This window comes from Anguilla anguilla, chromosome 11 (genome assembly GCF_013347855.1).
Source record: "Anguilla anguilla isolate fAngAng1 chromosome 11, fAngAng1.pri, whole genome shotgun sequence".
Lineage (NCBI taxonomy): Eukaryota > Metazoa > Chordata > Actinopteri > Anguilliformes > Anguillidae > Anguilla > Anguilla anguilla.
In genome coordinates, this window is record NC_049211.1 from 34,458,635 (window position 1) to 34,472,996 (window position 14,362).

General features: G+C 43.5%; 1 protein-coding gene across 1 annotated transcript; it reads right to left on the reverse strand.

Annotated features, from left to right (window-relative positions):
- Positions 1 to 1,423: 1,423 nt before the first annotated feature.
- On the reverse strand, positions 1,424 to 13,960 carry hnf4a (hepatocyte nuclear factor 4, alpha). The gene is made up of 10 exons (XM_035381006.1): positions 13,796 to 13,960; positions 10,656 to 10,830; positions 9,695 to 9,789; positions 8,382 to 8,488; positions 7,590 to 7,745; positions 6,236 to 6,323; positions 5,641 to 5,793; positions 5,020 to 5,256; positions 3,229 to 3,351; positions 1,424 to 1,820 (listed from the first exon to the last, which is right to left on the reverse strand). Exons 1-10 carry the CDS (start codon positions 13,908 to 13,910, stop codon positions 1,678 to 1,680), a joined length of 1,392 nt encoding a protein of 463 aa, XP_035236897.1. The 5' UTR covers positions 13,911 to 13,960; the 3' UTR covers positions 1,424 to 1,677.
- Positions 13,961 to 14,362: the final 402 nt, after the last annotated feature.

The following is a 14,362-nucleotide window of genomic DNA, read 5'->3' on the forward strand; positions in this document are numbered from 1 at the left end:
TTTTCACTGACTGAACTGTTGTTGGTTCTTAGAACACTAAGATTGCTTGCAAGTATACAATGCAGAATATACTATTGTTTGTAATATAGAACTTTCTTTCACATACTATATTTAGGTACTAAATGCATTACATAACTGCAGATAGAAAACATTTTACATTGACATGTTCATGGTGTGTGGGTTAAGGTAAATACATTCACAGATTTAAAAAGAAAAACTTGAGGATAGGATGAAAACACTTTGTCAAACCTCAAGAAGAGAAGAAATGAATTCTGGGACAAAGTAATGTTTAGGGTGCATTTAAAAAAGGCAACCAAGATGTATCATTGTCATTTAAGAACAGCACGAACAAATAACAGGACATTTGCAATGCATGCTGTGTGTTTTAGCAACATATTTTATAGTGGCTACAAAATACTGTCATATTCTATGAGTAAGATTTCATACCCTTGATGGAGATTTAAATGCCAAAAACACTGTACGATAACACAAACAGAGGGACTCAAACAAAAGATTCTCTCTACTTGTAACACTAGTCAATTTTGAAAGTGATTAAGCAAGATACAGTTTGACGGCAAGTCTTCACAAACAAAGGAGTGAAATATACAGTATATGCCAATGGAAAATAAGAAATGTGTCACATTCCTCATAAATGAGGTCAGGTGTTTAAACTGATAACCTCGTGTAGAATTTACTGTCTGATATCATGCTCTCCTGAGCGATAGCCAGCACTGAAGACATGGCTTACACAGTTTTAATGGCTGCCTCCTCATCTCTGAGAGATAATTAGACTGCCAACATTTTAGAGATAAGCACTGCCAAGTAACTCAGCCCCTGCCGAACTTTGAACTCTACAGTCACCCAGAAAAAATTTATTTTTAAAATAGACCTGTGACAAAAAAACCTAAACAACATTGGACCATTAAAGAAAAAATTCTATTTAAATGATAACTTATAAATATAGCTATTTCAGTTTTTCTCTCTTTCTCTCTTGTCCATCTGTTTCCTGTACAAGATCTGCATTTCTGACGCGTATACAGTTGCATACCACAACACTTCCTGCCTCAGCTAAAGGATGGACGTTAAGTAATGAATTCAGAAGCCGAGTGGTGTTTCCGATGGGCTTGTGGGTTTATTTGGAAAGTGGGGGTGTTCTGCGGTTGACGAGGGGTGGGGCAGGGTTCGAATTGGGGGGGTCTGACCCCCCTAATTAAGACTTGGACCCCCCAGAAGAGGTAAAATCAACAGGTTGGGGTGTCAAAACATTTATATACCCTTTTTACCTGTAATCATAAATATTACAATATATTTCCCATCAGTGGCATCACTAGACACCAACCCTAGTGACGCCACTGATGGGAAATATATCGTAATATTTACGATTACAGGTAAGAAGGATATATAAATGTTTGGACACACCCAACCTGTTGTTTTTACCTCTTTTGGGGGGGGGGGTCCAAGTCTTAATTAGGGGGGTCAGACCCCGCCAATCCCCCCCGTAATTTGAACCCTGTGGTGGGGGAGGCAGGGTACCAGGTGTGGTTTCTGTTGGGGTTGTGGTTTTGTGAGGTATGGGGGGTATTCTGGATTGAGGGGCATAGGACATGAGATATTTTTTTATGGAGAATTGTTTTGTGTGTGTGTGGGGGGATGGGGGCTTAGGATCATGGGAGGGTGTTACATGGCTTCTTGCTTTGTGATGGCAGGTTGCGGGATGGCATTTGGCTGTTTGGGTACCGTGGCAATCACACCCTGGGCCAGCTTGTAGTGTTCCGAGCTGGCGGTTGCCGGCGGTGATGGGATCGGGGTGTCAGGAGCAGCTGCAGAGACACAGGAAGTTTCGTCACAATGTTTTGTCACACATCTGTTGTCAAAGGCCTATTGGAATACACCTATCCTACAGCCTCGATCATTCACCACACTTAAAGGCAGTTTTTCAAATAATAATAACTGTATTGTAATAATCCAAATATAATAATAATATTTATTATATATATCTATTTTAAAGGTGAACTAACCCTAACTATCTTATTTAAAACATTTTTTTTTTAAATTAACCTAGAGCTAAATGCTCAAGTCAGTGTATAAAGGGCACCCTCATAGCTATAGATTCTTCTATGACTGCTTTGTTAAATGCTTTGTATTGTATTTCCAACCAAACCTTGCCCTAGGTTTCCTTCTCTCATGGAACCATTTTGGGACTTCACAAGATCAGATGCTTGATTCATTCCAACATCCAGCATCCTTGCATGATGATTCTGGTTGTAGAATCCTATTAATCCAATACCACCAGTTACCTCAAGAACTAACACTACAAGTTGTGTAGGTTTCTGTCATACAACAAATCCTGAACTGATATAGACAAATGGAAAACCATCAAAAAATCTAAAACCATTAAAAGGGTTTTTCCTTATCACTGCTGCCTTTGGCTTGCTTTGTAGGGGTTTAGGCCAGAGTACAGTATGAAGTGTTTGGTGCCAAATTCTTCTGGTAAATGCGTTATATAAATATGTTCAGAATTTTAAATGTCTAACTTGCTTGTACTGGATTAGTCCTGTTTTGAAATAAGCCACGGATTTGCATCTATCCCAGAGTCCTGTGGGAGCACCCGGTCCTGCCCACTCCCAGTTCGATTACATGCACAGTCGAAGTGCTAAGACCCAGCTATTACTCAGCAAGAACATTCCTGACAAACCCCAAGGCACAGACCACGTTCTGTAAAAGCAAGTCCCTGTCACATGTCCAAAAGCTTTATTAACATTAATAAAAAATAACAGGTGCTTTCCTCTACACGCACACACACCTACTTACACACAAACCTACACACACACACGCACACAAACACGCGCGTGTACTGTACACACACACGCACACACACACACGCACACAAACAGAAACACACGTGTGTACACACACACGCACACGCACACACACACACACACACACACACACACACACGCACACACACACGCACGCACACAAACAGAAACACACGTGTGTACACACACACGCACACGCACACACACACACACACACACGCACACACACACACACGCACACACACACAAACAGAAACACACGTGTGTACACACACACGCACACACACACACACAAAATAAGCTGGATTAGTCTGTGTGATCTCTGAAGCAGAGCCGCTGTGCTTCCTGCCGGCTGGGGTAACCGCGCGTGGCGGTAAGGCGGAAAACGCGGAGCGGTCACGGCACTCACAGATCTGGCCGTTGTGGATGGGAGCCGGTATGCCGCTGGCCACGATGACGTTGTTGCTCAGGTGCTCCTGGACCAGGTGTGGGTGCAGAGAGTGGGGTGCGTGAGGCGTCTCGTTCGCAGAACCTACGGGAACACAAAGCGCCCAAACTTCAGGACACCAGCATTCGTAAGTCTTTGTCCAGCCGACTTTGGAAATGTCCGTAAAAATCTTGGGTCTACGCTGGACCGGGGCCAAAGAGAGCTGGTTTTTACTGGATTCTGCTTTTGTTTTCTTCAGCAATCAATATAGACCAAAGGTGAAGTAAGGATAACTGTGTAATCAGCCACTCTAATTGACCTTTAATTGCTGTACAATAAAGAAAACCAGGAAACTCGGCATCCATCCAGGATCAGGCTGGCCACTTCTCATCTACAGTGAACATCTCAGAGCAGAAGACCAAGAAACAAACTATCATAATGATTACATATCCAAATTCACTCTACAATTCTCTCCCTATAAAAAAACTAATTTTGAATGCCACATATGTGAAAAATGTGCCATCTGTTCCAGTTATCTGCTGCGAAGTGAGTTGTTAGCTAGAGCCAGACCATTTGATTTAGTCAGCAGGGAATACAAAAATAGAATGAGCAAAAATTCTGCAAAATATTCTATCCCCTTCCAGGGAGTGTTGATTTTCTGTGGTCAAACTATACTCATAACCTATTGATATCTGTATGAATGAAACCTATCTAAATATACGGTTGCTGCAAGTGCCTGATAAGAAGTACCATAGTAGAGCATGCCTGCAAGGATTTATCATAAATTTCAGTGTATGCTAATGCGGACAGTATGTGGGAAAACATCTATTTTCTGTAACGGGAGACTTAAAAATCACCGGAAGTACCAAAGCACTTTTTAGCAAGGATTGTCTGAGGCCCAGTTGTGTTTTAGTAAAGATTTACTGCACCACACAGATTAACCACAGGTCTGCAGAAACGCGCAGCACAATTGCAAATGCTTAACTTAACTTTTTGTTGCTGAGATTCATTATTTTTCTACTGAGCTTACTACAACATTGTGTCCACCTTAAAACATTTTCAACTGTCAACAAGACAGCCAAGCACCTGTCTTCCACTGCAAACCGAAAGCACACCTGTTTTAACACTGCTTCTGAGCTCTGAACATTTATTTTTGCTTTATTATTAATATAAAAACCAGCCTCCCTCTCCCTCCTGGACTTACTGTGGAACTTACCATTATAAGACACTGACACTGTTGACTTAGCATCATTATTTGCGAATTGCAAAAAAAAAAAAGAAATTGTGTGGAAAGTAATTATTTTTCTCAAGAGTTCACTTGCTGAATATGATCCTGTTCTGAAACTCAAAGCACCCTGGATAAGAGTTCCTGCCAAATGAGGAAAATGTAAATTTCTGCTATTTGCACACTCTTCTAATCACTTAGGAAAAGCGTGGGTTAGGCACTAAATATAATCCCTTTAGCATCTGTGAAATTCTCAGTTTTACAAGCCAGAACATGCAGGTTTAGGCAGGAATTCAATGCCATAGCTTTACTGTTTGTGCCAAATTTATCTTGTATATCCTTTCCCATTACCAATATAGATTTAAGCATACAGGGGTCGTTGAAACAAGGAAAAAGAACACTGGCCACAATTCAATCTACTGCTGTCCTAAAGTTTGTCTTAAAGATAAATACAAGTTGCGAATAAAAACTATTAAATGTGACACTGAATGCGTAAGGTCAAAGGTTAAAGGTTAAAGGTTAAACAGAGGGCTGAGCGGGATGCTGACCTCCCAGCAGCATCTCCTGCAGCAGGTTGTCGATCTTGGCCATGCCGAAGAGCTTGACGAACTGGATCTGCTCGATCATCTGCCAGGTGATGCTCTGCAGCGTGGGCAGCAGGAGGAGGAGCTCGCCGAAGCGACCGCGCGAGTCGTACTGCCGGTCGTTGATGTAGTCCTCCAGGCTCACCTGCACCTGGTAGCGCATCCGCTTGATCTTCCCAGCGTCACTGAGGCCTTTGGCATCTGGAGAAAACGGGGCCAGAGCGGGTACTCCGTTAGCGTTAAGGGCTAAGTGTTAACGTTTAGCCGCAGCAGAAAGATTCAACCATGCTGTTGACAAGAACAATGTAATGATATCTAGGTTGTGTAGATGACAAAAATATGATAATTAGTAATAAAAGACTGAAAGACTGCACATTTGTCTGTTAACCACTAAATAATAAAAGTTTTTGCTAACATGCAGTGTTCTCCATAATTCCTGAGACAAAGACAAATTTTTTGTTAATTTGGTTCTGTACTTCACAATTTTAGATTTGTAATTTGTAATATATTTGACACCCAGCAGGCCCTACTGCTCTCTATGAACAGGGCTGGGGCAGCTCACCATTTTAATATGACTGTGGGTACCTGGGTCAAAGAACACAATGGCCTTCAAGCAGGCATATTCATTGTCATCTATCTGGAGGTCCTGAAAGGGCAGCACCAGCTCGTCCAGGATCCTCACCGCCACCCGGCTCACCTCCAGCTCAGGGCAGTTACGGGGAATAACGTAGTCATTTCCTGGAGGAAACAGAGAAAAAGGACATGCCTGTGACATCCATCAGCCAATCGGTGACAAAACATGAGGTCAGTAACAAGGCATCTCATTGGACAGTAGCGTGACAAGAAGACTCTGAAAAGTTAGGAGACAAACTCATACAACAACAGAATATAACTTCAGTATATTGAAAAATAATACAAGATTAAGATATTGCTTCACTTAAAAAAATATATTGCAATGTACACATACATTTAACAATGCATTTCAGTGAAATATATTCATCAATATATTTTCCAAGAAGTCCACATACTAACAATATATTGCAGTATATTCCATTTTTGTAAGGGGAGACTGATGGTGAAAGAGTCATTGAGGAACTCGTCCCCATACACACAGGATGCTAAGGTTAGGGAACCCATCCCCATACACACAGGCTGCAGTGGTGAAGGCTGGAGTGCTTACCTAACAGCAACAGGTCTTTGTACAGCATGGACCTTTTGGCAGCTCCTAGAAGAAGGTGTTCGCCTGCGTGAGCTCGCAGCAAAGCCACCTGTAAGAGTGAGCATGTGCTTACAAGTCGTATCCAGCATGCTAGCACCTACTGGACAGCCATCAGTGTCTTCTGATCGCCAGGTGCCCCAATGGTAGCTGTTATCCGGCATGCTAGCACCTATCAGACCACCGTCAGTGCCTTCTGATCGCCAGGTGCCCCAATGGTAGCTGTTATCCGGCATGCTAGCACCTATCAGACCACCGTCAGTGCCTTCTGATCGCCAAGTCCCCCAATGGTAGCTCTTATCCAGCATGCTAGCACCTATCAGATCACCGTCAGTGCCTAAGTCCCCCAATGGCAGATATACAGAGATCTACAATGGCAACATGCTACAGAGACTGTGATATTTACAGTATGTAAAGTGAGTATTCAGAGACACACACTGTCCCATAACAGGAATGAACCAATCACCCCACGGGATTAGAGCGAAGACTCTAAAGGTCCCCCACAGAGAGACGGACCAGTGTGAGGTAACGTGCCTCCACATTAATTCAGCGGCCCACAAATCAGTTACCCAGCCCATTTATCAAGGCGTTAATGATTCCGGATGACTCCGAGAGGGTGTAACTTTTACCAACCAGCTCATCACATTCTAACCAGGAACATCAAAACACATTAACTGTACAAGGTTCGAGCCCATCGGACCGTCAAAAGACCAGGTAGGAGCCTTTCCTGCCGTCGACGTGCGACAGACGGATGCTGACGACGGCACTCAAAGGAGAGAGTGTGCAGTTCTGTGATGGGACTCGTCTCCACAGCTGTGCGAGCAAGCTTTTCATTAGCACCGCACGAATGCCTTTTAAGGGCATGTCTCCAGTGGTTTCCCTTCCTATAATCGCAATGTGTTTATCTGAATGTAACATGAGTTTGAACTTTACTTTTCTGAAATAATTCTTTTTAATACCTGGTATGTGAAACTGACCCAGAGGAAGAGTACATTGTTAGATGAACCAAGCTGACAGAGAGTTAAGAGACGGGACTGAAGTGCAGTTTTTGCTTTGGTTGTTCAACAGAAGTGTTCTCCAAGCTTTGTTTTCTCACAGTCATCTCTCAGAATTGTATTTTAAGAATATTTACTGTGAAAGCCTAATACCCACTCCCTGAGCACCTTCAGAACAAAAGCCCCTTGACGAACCCGTTTCCTATCTTACTGATCCATTCCCTATTCGACGGAACCATTTCCTGTCTTCCTGATCCACTCCCTGTCTTACTGATCCATTTCCTGTCTGACTGATCCACTTCCTGTCTGCCTGGCTGTCTCACCTGGTCGTCCAGGGCGAGGTCACAGAAGGCCGGGATGTATTTGGCCCATTCCACCAGCACCAGCAGCTGCTGCTTCATGGACTCGCACACATCCGTAATGGTGGCCATTTTCTTCGCCCTGATGTCTCCGTTCAGGACGGGATGCGGGGAGGAAATCTGCAACACCAGAAACACCCCAACAGCAACCTGTCACAACCAGTGGCCAGACTGGGTTACGACAACTTCCGCACATCAGCGGAAGTACACACTGTAATGACTGCACGTGTGTGAATCACCACAAGGAAATTATTGGTAATACACTGGCTTATTAGTTCTGTTTGTGTGAGAAGCCAAGATAGTTTGAACCATTTGACATGAGAGCCGCGTGAGGTGGGTAACCCGGCTTCAAAGAGTAAAAAGACTGACCATGTATTTTCTCCACCAACATGCACTAAACCACCTGATTACAATAATTAGTTCTCCTATCATGCTGAAGAGTTATGCTAATTAGAATCAGCTGGTTTAGTGCATGGTGGTGGAGCAAATACATGGTCAGTCTTTTTGCTCTTTGAAGCCGGGTTACCCACCTCTGAAAATGTGACTAATCTGAGTTCTAATGCAATCTCTGTACAGGGCACAGGAAAACTTAAAATAGTCATAAATTAAAATAGCACTCAAGATTTATTATTTCAAAGTGTAATGTGCGACGCGATCTGGTGGAACGTAGCCCTGGGACGCAGCCCGATGTTAGCTGCAGCTGAGGAGCTTTCTGAGGCTCGTAGGGTTTTGTGAAGAAGGAGGAAGGAGCCGTACTTGTCTGGACAGCACGTCTGCCTGGATGAGTGCGTTGATGGAGGGTAAACTGCTGTCCTCATAACTGGATCTCCTGGTGCTGATTCTGTCCCTCTCGTTCTGTACGGCTAAGGGAAGCCAAACGCATCATCAACCCCCCTGCCCAAAATCTTGGGTAAATCACTACAGGGCCATGTGTCAGTGTCAAGGAAAACTTAGTGTTAAGGACAAGCTGTGCCAAATAGGTGTAATATAATGTGATAAAACCCACAGAATTAGTCTAAATTGATTCCTGGTCAAATTCCTATGAGAATTCCCCTATTCATCGGGCCACCTAATCATCCCATCTGATGGCTACACAACCTCTACTCAAAGGCTACACAACCTGTTGTGTTCCCAACCTGCAATGATTCACCAGGCCATCACTACACAGGCAACTGAGTTGAAGTTCATAAAGGTTAAACAAAAACAAAAAATTAAAATATTGGTTAAGGGAACTGACATAAGCCTAAAGTCTTTTATTGTTTTAGAGCACGGGAAGTTGTGATTTTCAGTTTTAATGTGCTTTGTAAAATACTAAAATACAGCCCCATAAAAAAACCTCAGAAAGTAAGCCAGTGAGGTTGTAGAGAGTTCATGTTGTTTTCTACCAAAAACAGGGTGAAAACTAAACCCCTTCAGATGATAAACATCCCTGTAGATTTGTATGGTGGAGAAAGGGGGACATTAGCATTGACCCTCTCAAAGACCTCTCAAGGCTGTGGGATTTATCAACATGGGCTTACGATGCTTTAGGATTGTTTGTGTAGCAGAAGCTGGCCGCAGACTTTAATGCCCGCTGGAGTGAACATTAACAAAGGGCTACCTGGCTTCTTGCAACACAGCCTGATCGGGCTCCTCCAATCACGTTTCCCCACCCTCTGGCCCATCCCCCCACGCCGGTCGTGATTGACTGATAATGGGGGGTGTTCCCCGTGATCTCTCATACGACACTGTCTGTCTGAATCGAAGTCATTCAGGACTCTGCACTGAACCCAGTGAGGAGGATCTGAGATGGAATACTGTATGCTCAAGGTAGCTGATTGGTTGGCCTCGCCTTTACCCACTGTGTGTTCGGTGTTTGTACGCATAAACGCTTCCCTTAGAGTTAATTTATTAAGAATGTACAGTCATCTCCAGAAACCTCAAATTATATGAATGAATCAATAATAAATGTCAGAAAATATAGGAAAATTAGGCTTTCAAGATAATGAACCCCAACAGTCAATAGGAGCTGATTTCATGATGTATTTGGAGACAGATTAACAGACTATTATGAGAACATGAACAAATACCTTCTTTTTTCATGCCTGCTCGGAAGCACTTCTTCAGTCTGCAGTACCGACACTGATTCCGCTTGTCTTTGTCAACTATGCACTGTCTGTTGAACCTGTCAGGAGACACGGTGAAATTCTGCGTCAAGAAACAAAATGATAAACAATGGACAGCTCAAGCACAACAAGTGTGGATGAGTAAAACTCTTCATTCTCAAATGGGTACCTAGAATGATCCACTGAGAAAAAAATCCATTCAAATGAGTGATCTTTAAAAAATTGTAATGGTCACTGTCTTTTAACATTTTATCATGCTTTTCTTTTTCAGAGCACAATGATGCCTTTTAGACTCGTACATTTTATTATTATCATACTGCTTCTTCACACACAGGATGGGCTCTTACCTGCAGGAGTACATGTGGTTTTAAGGGCCCTTACCTGCAGGAGTACATGTGGTTTTAGGGGCCCTTACCTGCAGGAGTACATGTGGTTTTAAGGGCCCTTACCTGCAGGAGTACATGTGGTTTTAAGGGCCCTTACCTGCAGGAGTACATGTGGTTTTAGGGGCCCTTACCTGCAGGAGTACATGTGGTTTTAGGGGCCCTTACCTGCAGGAGTACATGTGGTTTTAGGGGCCCTTACCTGCAGGAGTACATGTGGTTTTAGGGGCCCTTACCTGCAGGAGTACATGTGGTTTTAGGGGCCCTTGCCTGCAGGAGTACATGTGGTTTTAGGGGCCCTTGCCTGCAGGAGTACATGTGGTTTTAGGGGCCCTTACCTGCAGGAGTACATGTGGTTTTAGGGGCCCTTACCTGCAGGAGTACATGTGGTTTTAGGGGCCCTTACCTGCAGGAGTACATGTGGTTTTAGGGGCCCTTACCTGCAGGAGTACATGTGGTTTTAGGGGCCCTTACCTGCAGGAGTACATGTGGTTTTAGGGGCCCTTACCTGCAGGAGTACATGTGGTTTTAGGGGCCCTTACCTGCAGGAGTACATGTGGTTTTTGCGGACGCTGCGGCGGAAGAAGCCCTTGCAGCCGTCGCAGCTGGACGCGCCGTAGTGCTTCCCCGTGGCCCGGTCCCCGCAGATGGCGCACAGCGTCGCCGGCCCCAGGTGGTTAGCGGTGTTCATGTTGGCGCTTTCAACCGGCGAGGAGTCTGAAACCGGAGCCAGAGGGGAGCCGCGCGTGAGACCTAGGCCCCCGCCGTGAGGAGACTCCGCCCACCGCGGCGACAAGCTGCTGACTGCCCGTTTATCTATTAAGGTATGCTTTCCGCGATGCCTCTCTCCCATTTTTAAGAACCAATGGGAAAGCATCCTGCCATGTTGCTGTTTTCCCACAATGCAATTTGCCAGCCAAGTTAACATAGTTCATAAGAGTTGCCAAGTTAGCTCTTAAAGACTTAACTTGTTCAGGATAAGGTGGTGGATCATTATCTTATGAGCTTCTGCCTGTGCTGGTGCTGCTGATATTATTAAGGCCAGTGGAATAATGAACTCTAGCTAGTATCAAATGGATGGAAACCTGGTATCTATGGAGGGTGCTGAAGTTTCTGGTATTACCTAACTACCACCTTCACCTCTTCAACTGAAACTTTTTCAGTGAACAAAGTTAAATTAAGTCCCTGAAAAAGGAGGCAAAATTCATACTGATCATCTGCACAGAGGACATTTCGGACACAGCACTTTAACAAAACAACCTTTATGTAGAAAATGATGTGGAATAATGAGGATATATTACGCACATTGCTATATTAAGCCCCACATACAACTTTGTGATTCCATTCAGATCATTCATCAACATTCATTAGGCTAATTTATCACATCAGTAGCTCTGCTTTCACATTGAGAACCATGTTTTACAGCTGACACAAGAGACATATATTTTCCTACAATGCTCTGTAAGCTTCATGAAATTTCAAATAAGTAATAATATGTGCTCATGACAGTTTATGAATAAATTGACTCCCGGTATCTAAATTAACCAAAGGTTGACATCCACAGGCACGTAACACATCCCTGTTAAACAAAATGTTAAGTCAGAATAGTAATAAAAAGCCAATAAAAAGCTGTCAGATAGCATATAGTGTTCTGGAACAGTGAAACAAGCAATCGTGTGTTATACTCATACTCCTCAAGCCATCCATAGAAAACCTACGATATCGCATTTATTTGGAAATGTTTTGCAGTTCTTGACTTGCGTTGGCCCTCCACTGGAATAAGTCTACTCCAAAATTAAGAAACAAACAGGCATATCTCCTGGTGACATCATTAAATGTCCTCACATTTTCCCAACCCACCCTGTTTCGACATTCTCAGACACGCGACAGTCACCGTAGGATAACCCACGTCATTTATTGGATTCTCTTTACCTTTCAAAAACAAAACATTAACCTCCCCAAAATCAATAACTTTCACAAAGGCTGTTTCTTTATTATTATTATTATTATTATTATTATTTAAATTCTGATGATCTCCTTGATGGGTTTCCTCTTTGGGCAGCTGAACCATAAGAAGCTTTGGCTGTCCTGTTTCCCAGCAGGTATTGATGGATAGGACAGTCTCCTGATAAGCAGCTGGAGGGGTGGATATGGGCGAAAGGTCCTGGGGTAAAAAGCCCTGTGTTTGTGACAGTTGCGATCCCTCAGCATCGTCTCGCATCGCAACTGAACAAAATAAGCGCTTGGGAAAAACAAAGAGCTTATTTGTACAAGAAGAATCATGAGGACTGCACCCAGTATAGTTCAAACAGGCTTTATTTTCTACGTGGGCAACGTAGCTACCTTTTTTAAAGGTTCTCAAGCAACACTATCCGTTTGCAGTTGCTGAAATCAATGAACAATGTTTGATTTTTATTAAGGTCAACATGACCAGTTTTTCCACTCAAATATTATTTACTTGTGGATCTACACCTTGAAAAAGCAAAAAAAAAGTCAAATGAAAGGATGAAAGTAAAAACAAAAGAGAAACCATATCCCCACTATCCATCTTGTAAGCCTTTCACTTGTCAGGCTTACATGACAGAAAATGTCTGATTTTGCCCCAACATCACACAAGGATTGATTACACTTTCCTTGGGGAATTTCCCAGACCCAAGAAATGTGATTGGCCACTTCGTATTCCATAAAGTACAGTGAGGCACAGTCCATTGAGATTCATTATTCCATGTCTATGACCGCAGCAATGTTACTATGAACTTAAATCAAGCTATTTGCATCAGCGGTGGAACAGACGTAAGCTCAGCTGTCCAATGGAAGCATCTTATTGTTAAGCTTGAATAACAGGGCTTATCATTGAGTTCACACATCGTTAATCAAAGCTTTTCTCCATCTTGTGAAAAGTTTTCAGGGTCAAAGTGGCGACTCCTTTAATAAAAAGTTAATTGCATTAAATCTGATCAGGAGCTGAGTGGCTGATTACCCCTGATAGAATCAGCAGATACAGAAGACCCTTGTTTGGCCACATTGAGAGTGTGACTTAAGTCAGTAATCATTAATCTTAAAAAAAACGTCACATAAATATAAGGAAAAAAATATTTCTAGTTCAGACTTTGGGATAATAATGATATTATTATAAATATTATTATAATTTTACATGAATAACTGGATAATAATAATATTATAAATATCATTATAATTTTACGTGAATAACTACCCTAATAATACCAATTACGCAATACGAAAAACAGGCACCAGCAACCAAAGGACATCGCAGATTAAACAGCACAAATTTCACAACATACAGATTTACTGCTCTGTCCCAAAACTCAAGGAAAAACTACTTTTCTGTGTTTGTCCGTGACAACAAGAGCTTTGAGGTACTATCGGCTACTCCGAGAAAGATGTGAAGTTATTATACTAACGCATTTTAAAGATATTTGAAAACATTGGAAATAATGTTGCAAAAAAGCATGACAATACATCCCCCACGCCTGAGCAGACCCAGTACGCTAGGAGTCCTTCCATTTTAAAATGAATTCCTACTCAGGTCACTCCATTCTGACATCAGTCCCAAGCTAACGGTAGCATGCACAACCCCAAAGCGACCCGTGTGTCACCCACATACTGCCAGCCCCGCACCGCACTCTCCACAGGTGGCAGGTCTCAAAGTTCACAGGCTCACCTGTGCCCATGGCGAGCACTTGCATGTTCTCAAACTCCAGCGTGGTGTACGCAGGGTCCAGGGCCTCGCTGTAGTCTGCCATCTCCATGTCAGCCAGGGATTTGGACAAGCGCATTCTCAGAGATCTGACGCTCGGGAGAACCGACTAGTCTGGCAGTCTCAGTCTGCCCCACCCCCCCCCCCAACCCCCCACCCCCCTCTTTCTCCCCATGTACACACACACACACACACACATACACACAGACACACAGACACAAACACACAGGAACCTCCCCCTGTCCATGCCCCGCCCACCTGAAGGGGACCACCCCCTGTGAGTGATGCATCCAGGTGGGGCCATACAGTGATTGACAGGACACTCATTCTGCCGAGTTTTCGGAGAGAGGAGAGACACCGGGGCAAAGTTAATTTTTAACTGGATCACTTGGGCGGTGATTCAGGGCTGTTTTTCACACAGATAGAGACGGTGTCTCTCTACTCCGGCCCTTCATCAGTAAGACCCTAATGAGAGCCATAAAACTCCTAATGGCCTGCCAAGATCTACAGGCGGAATCAGGCACCGCCGCC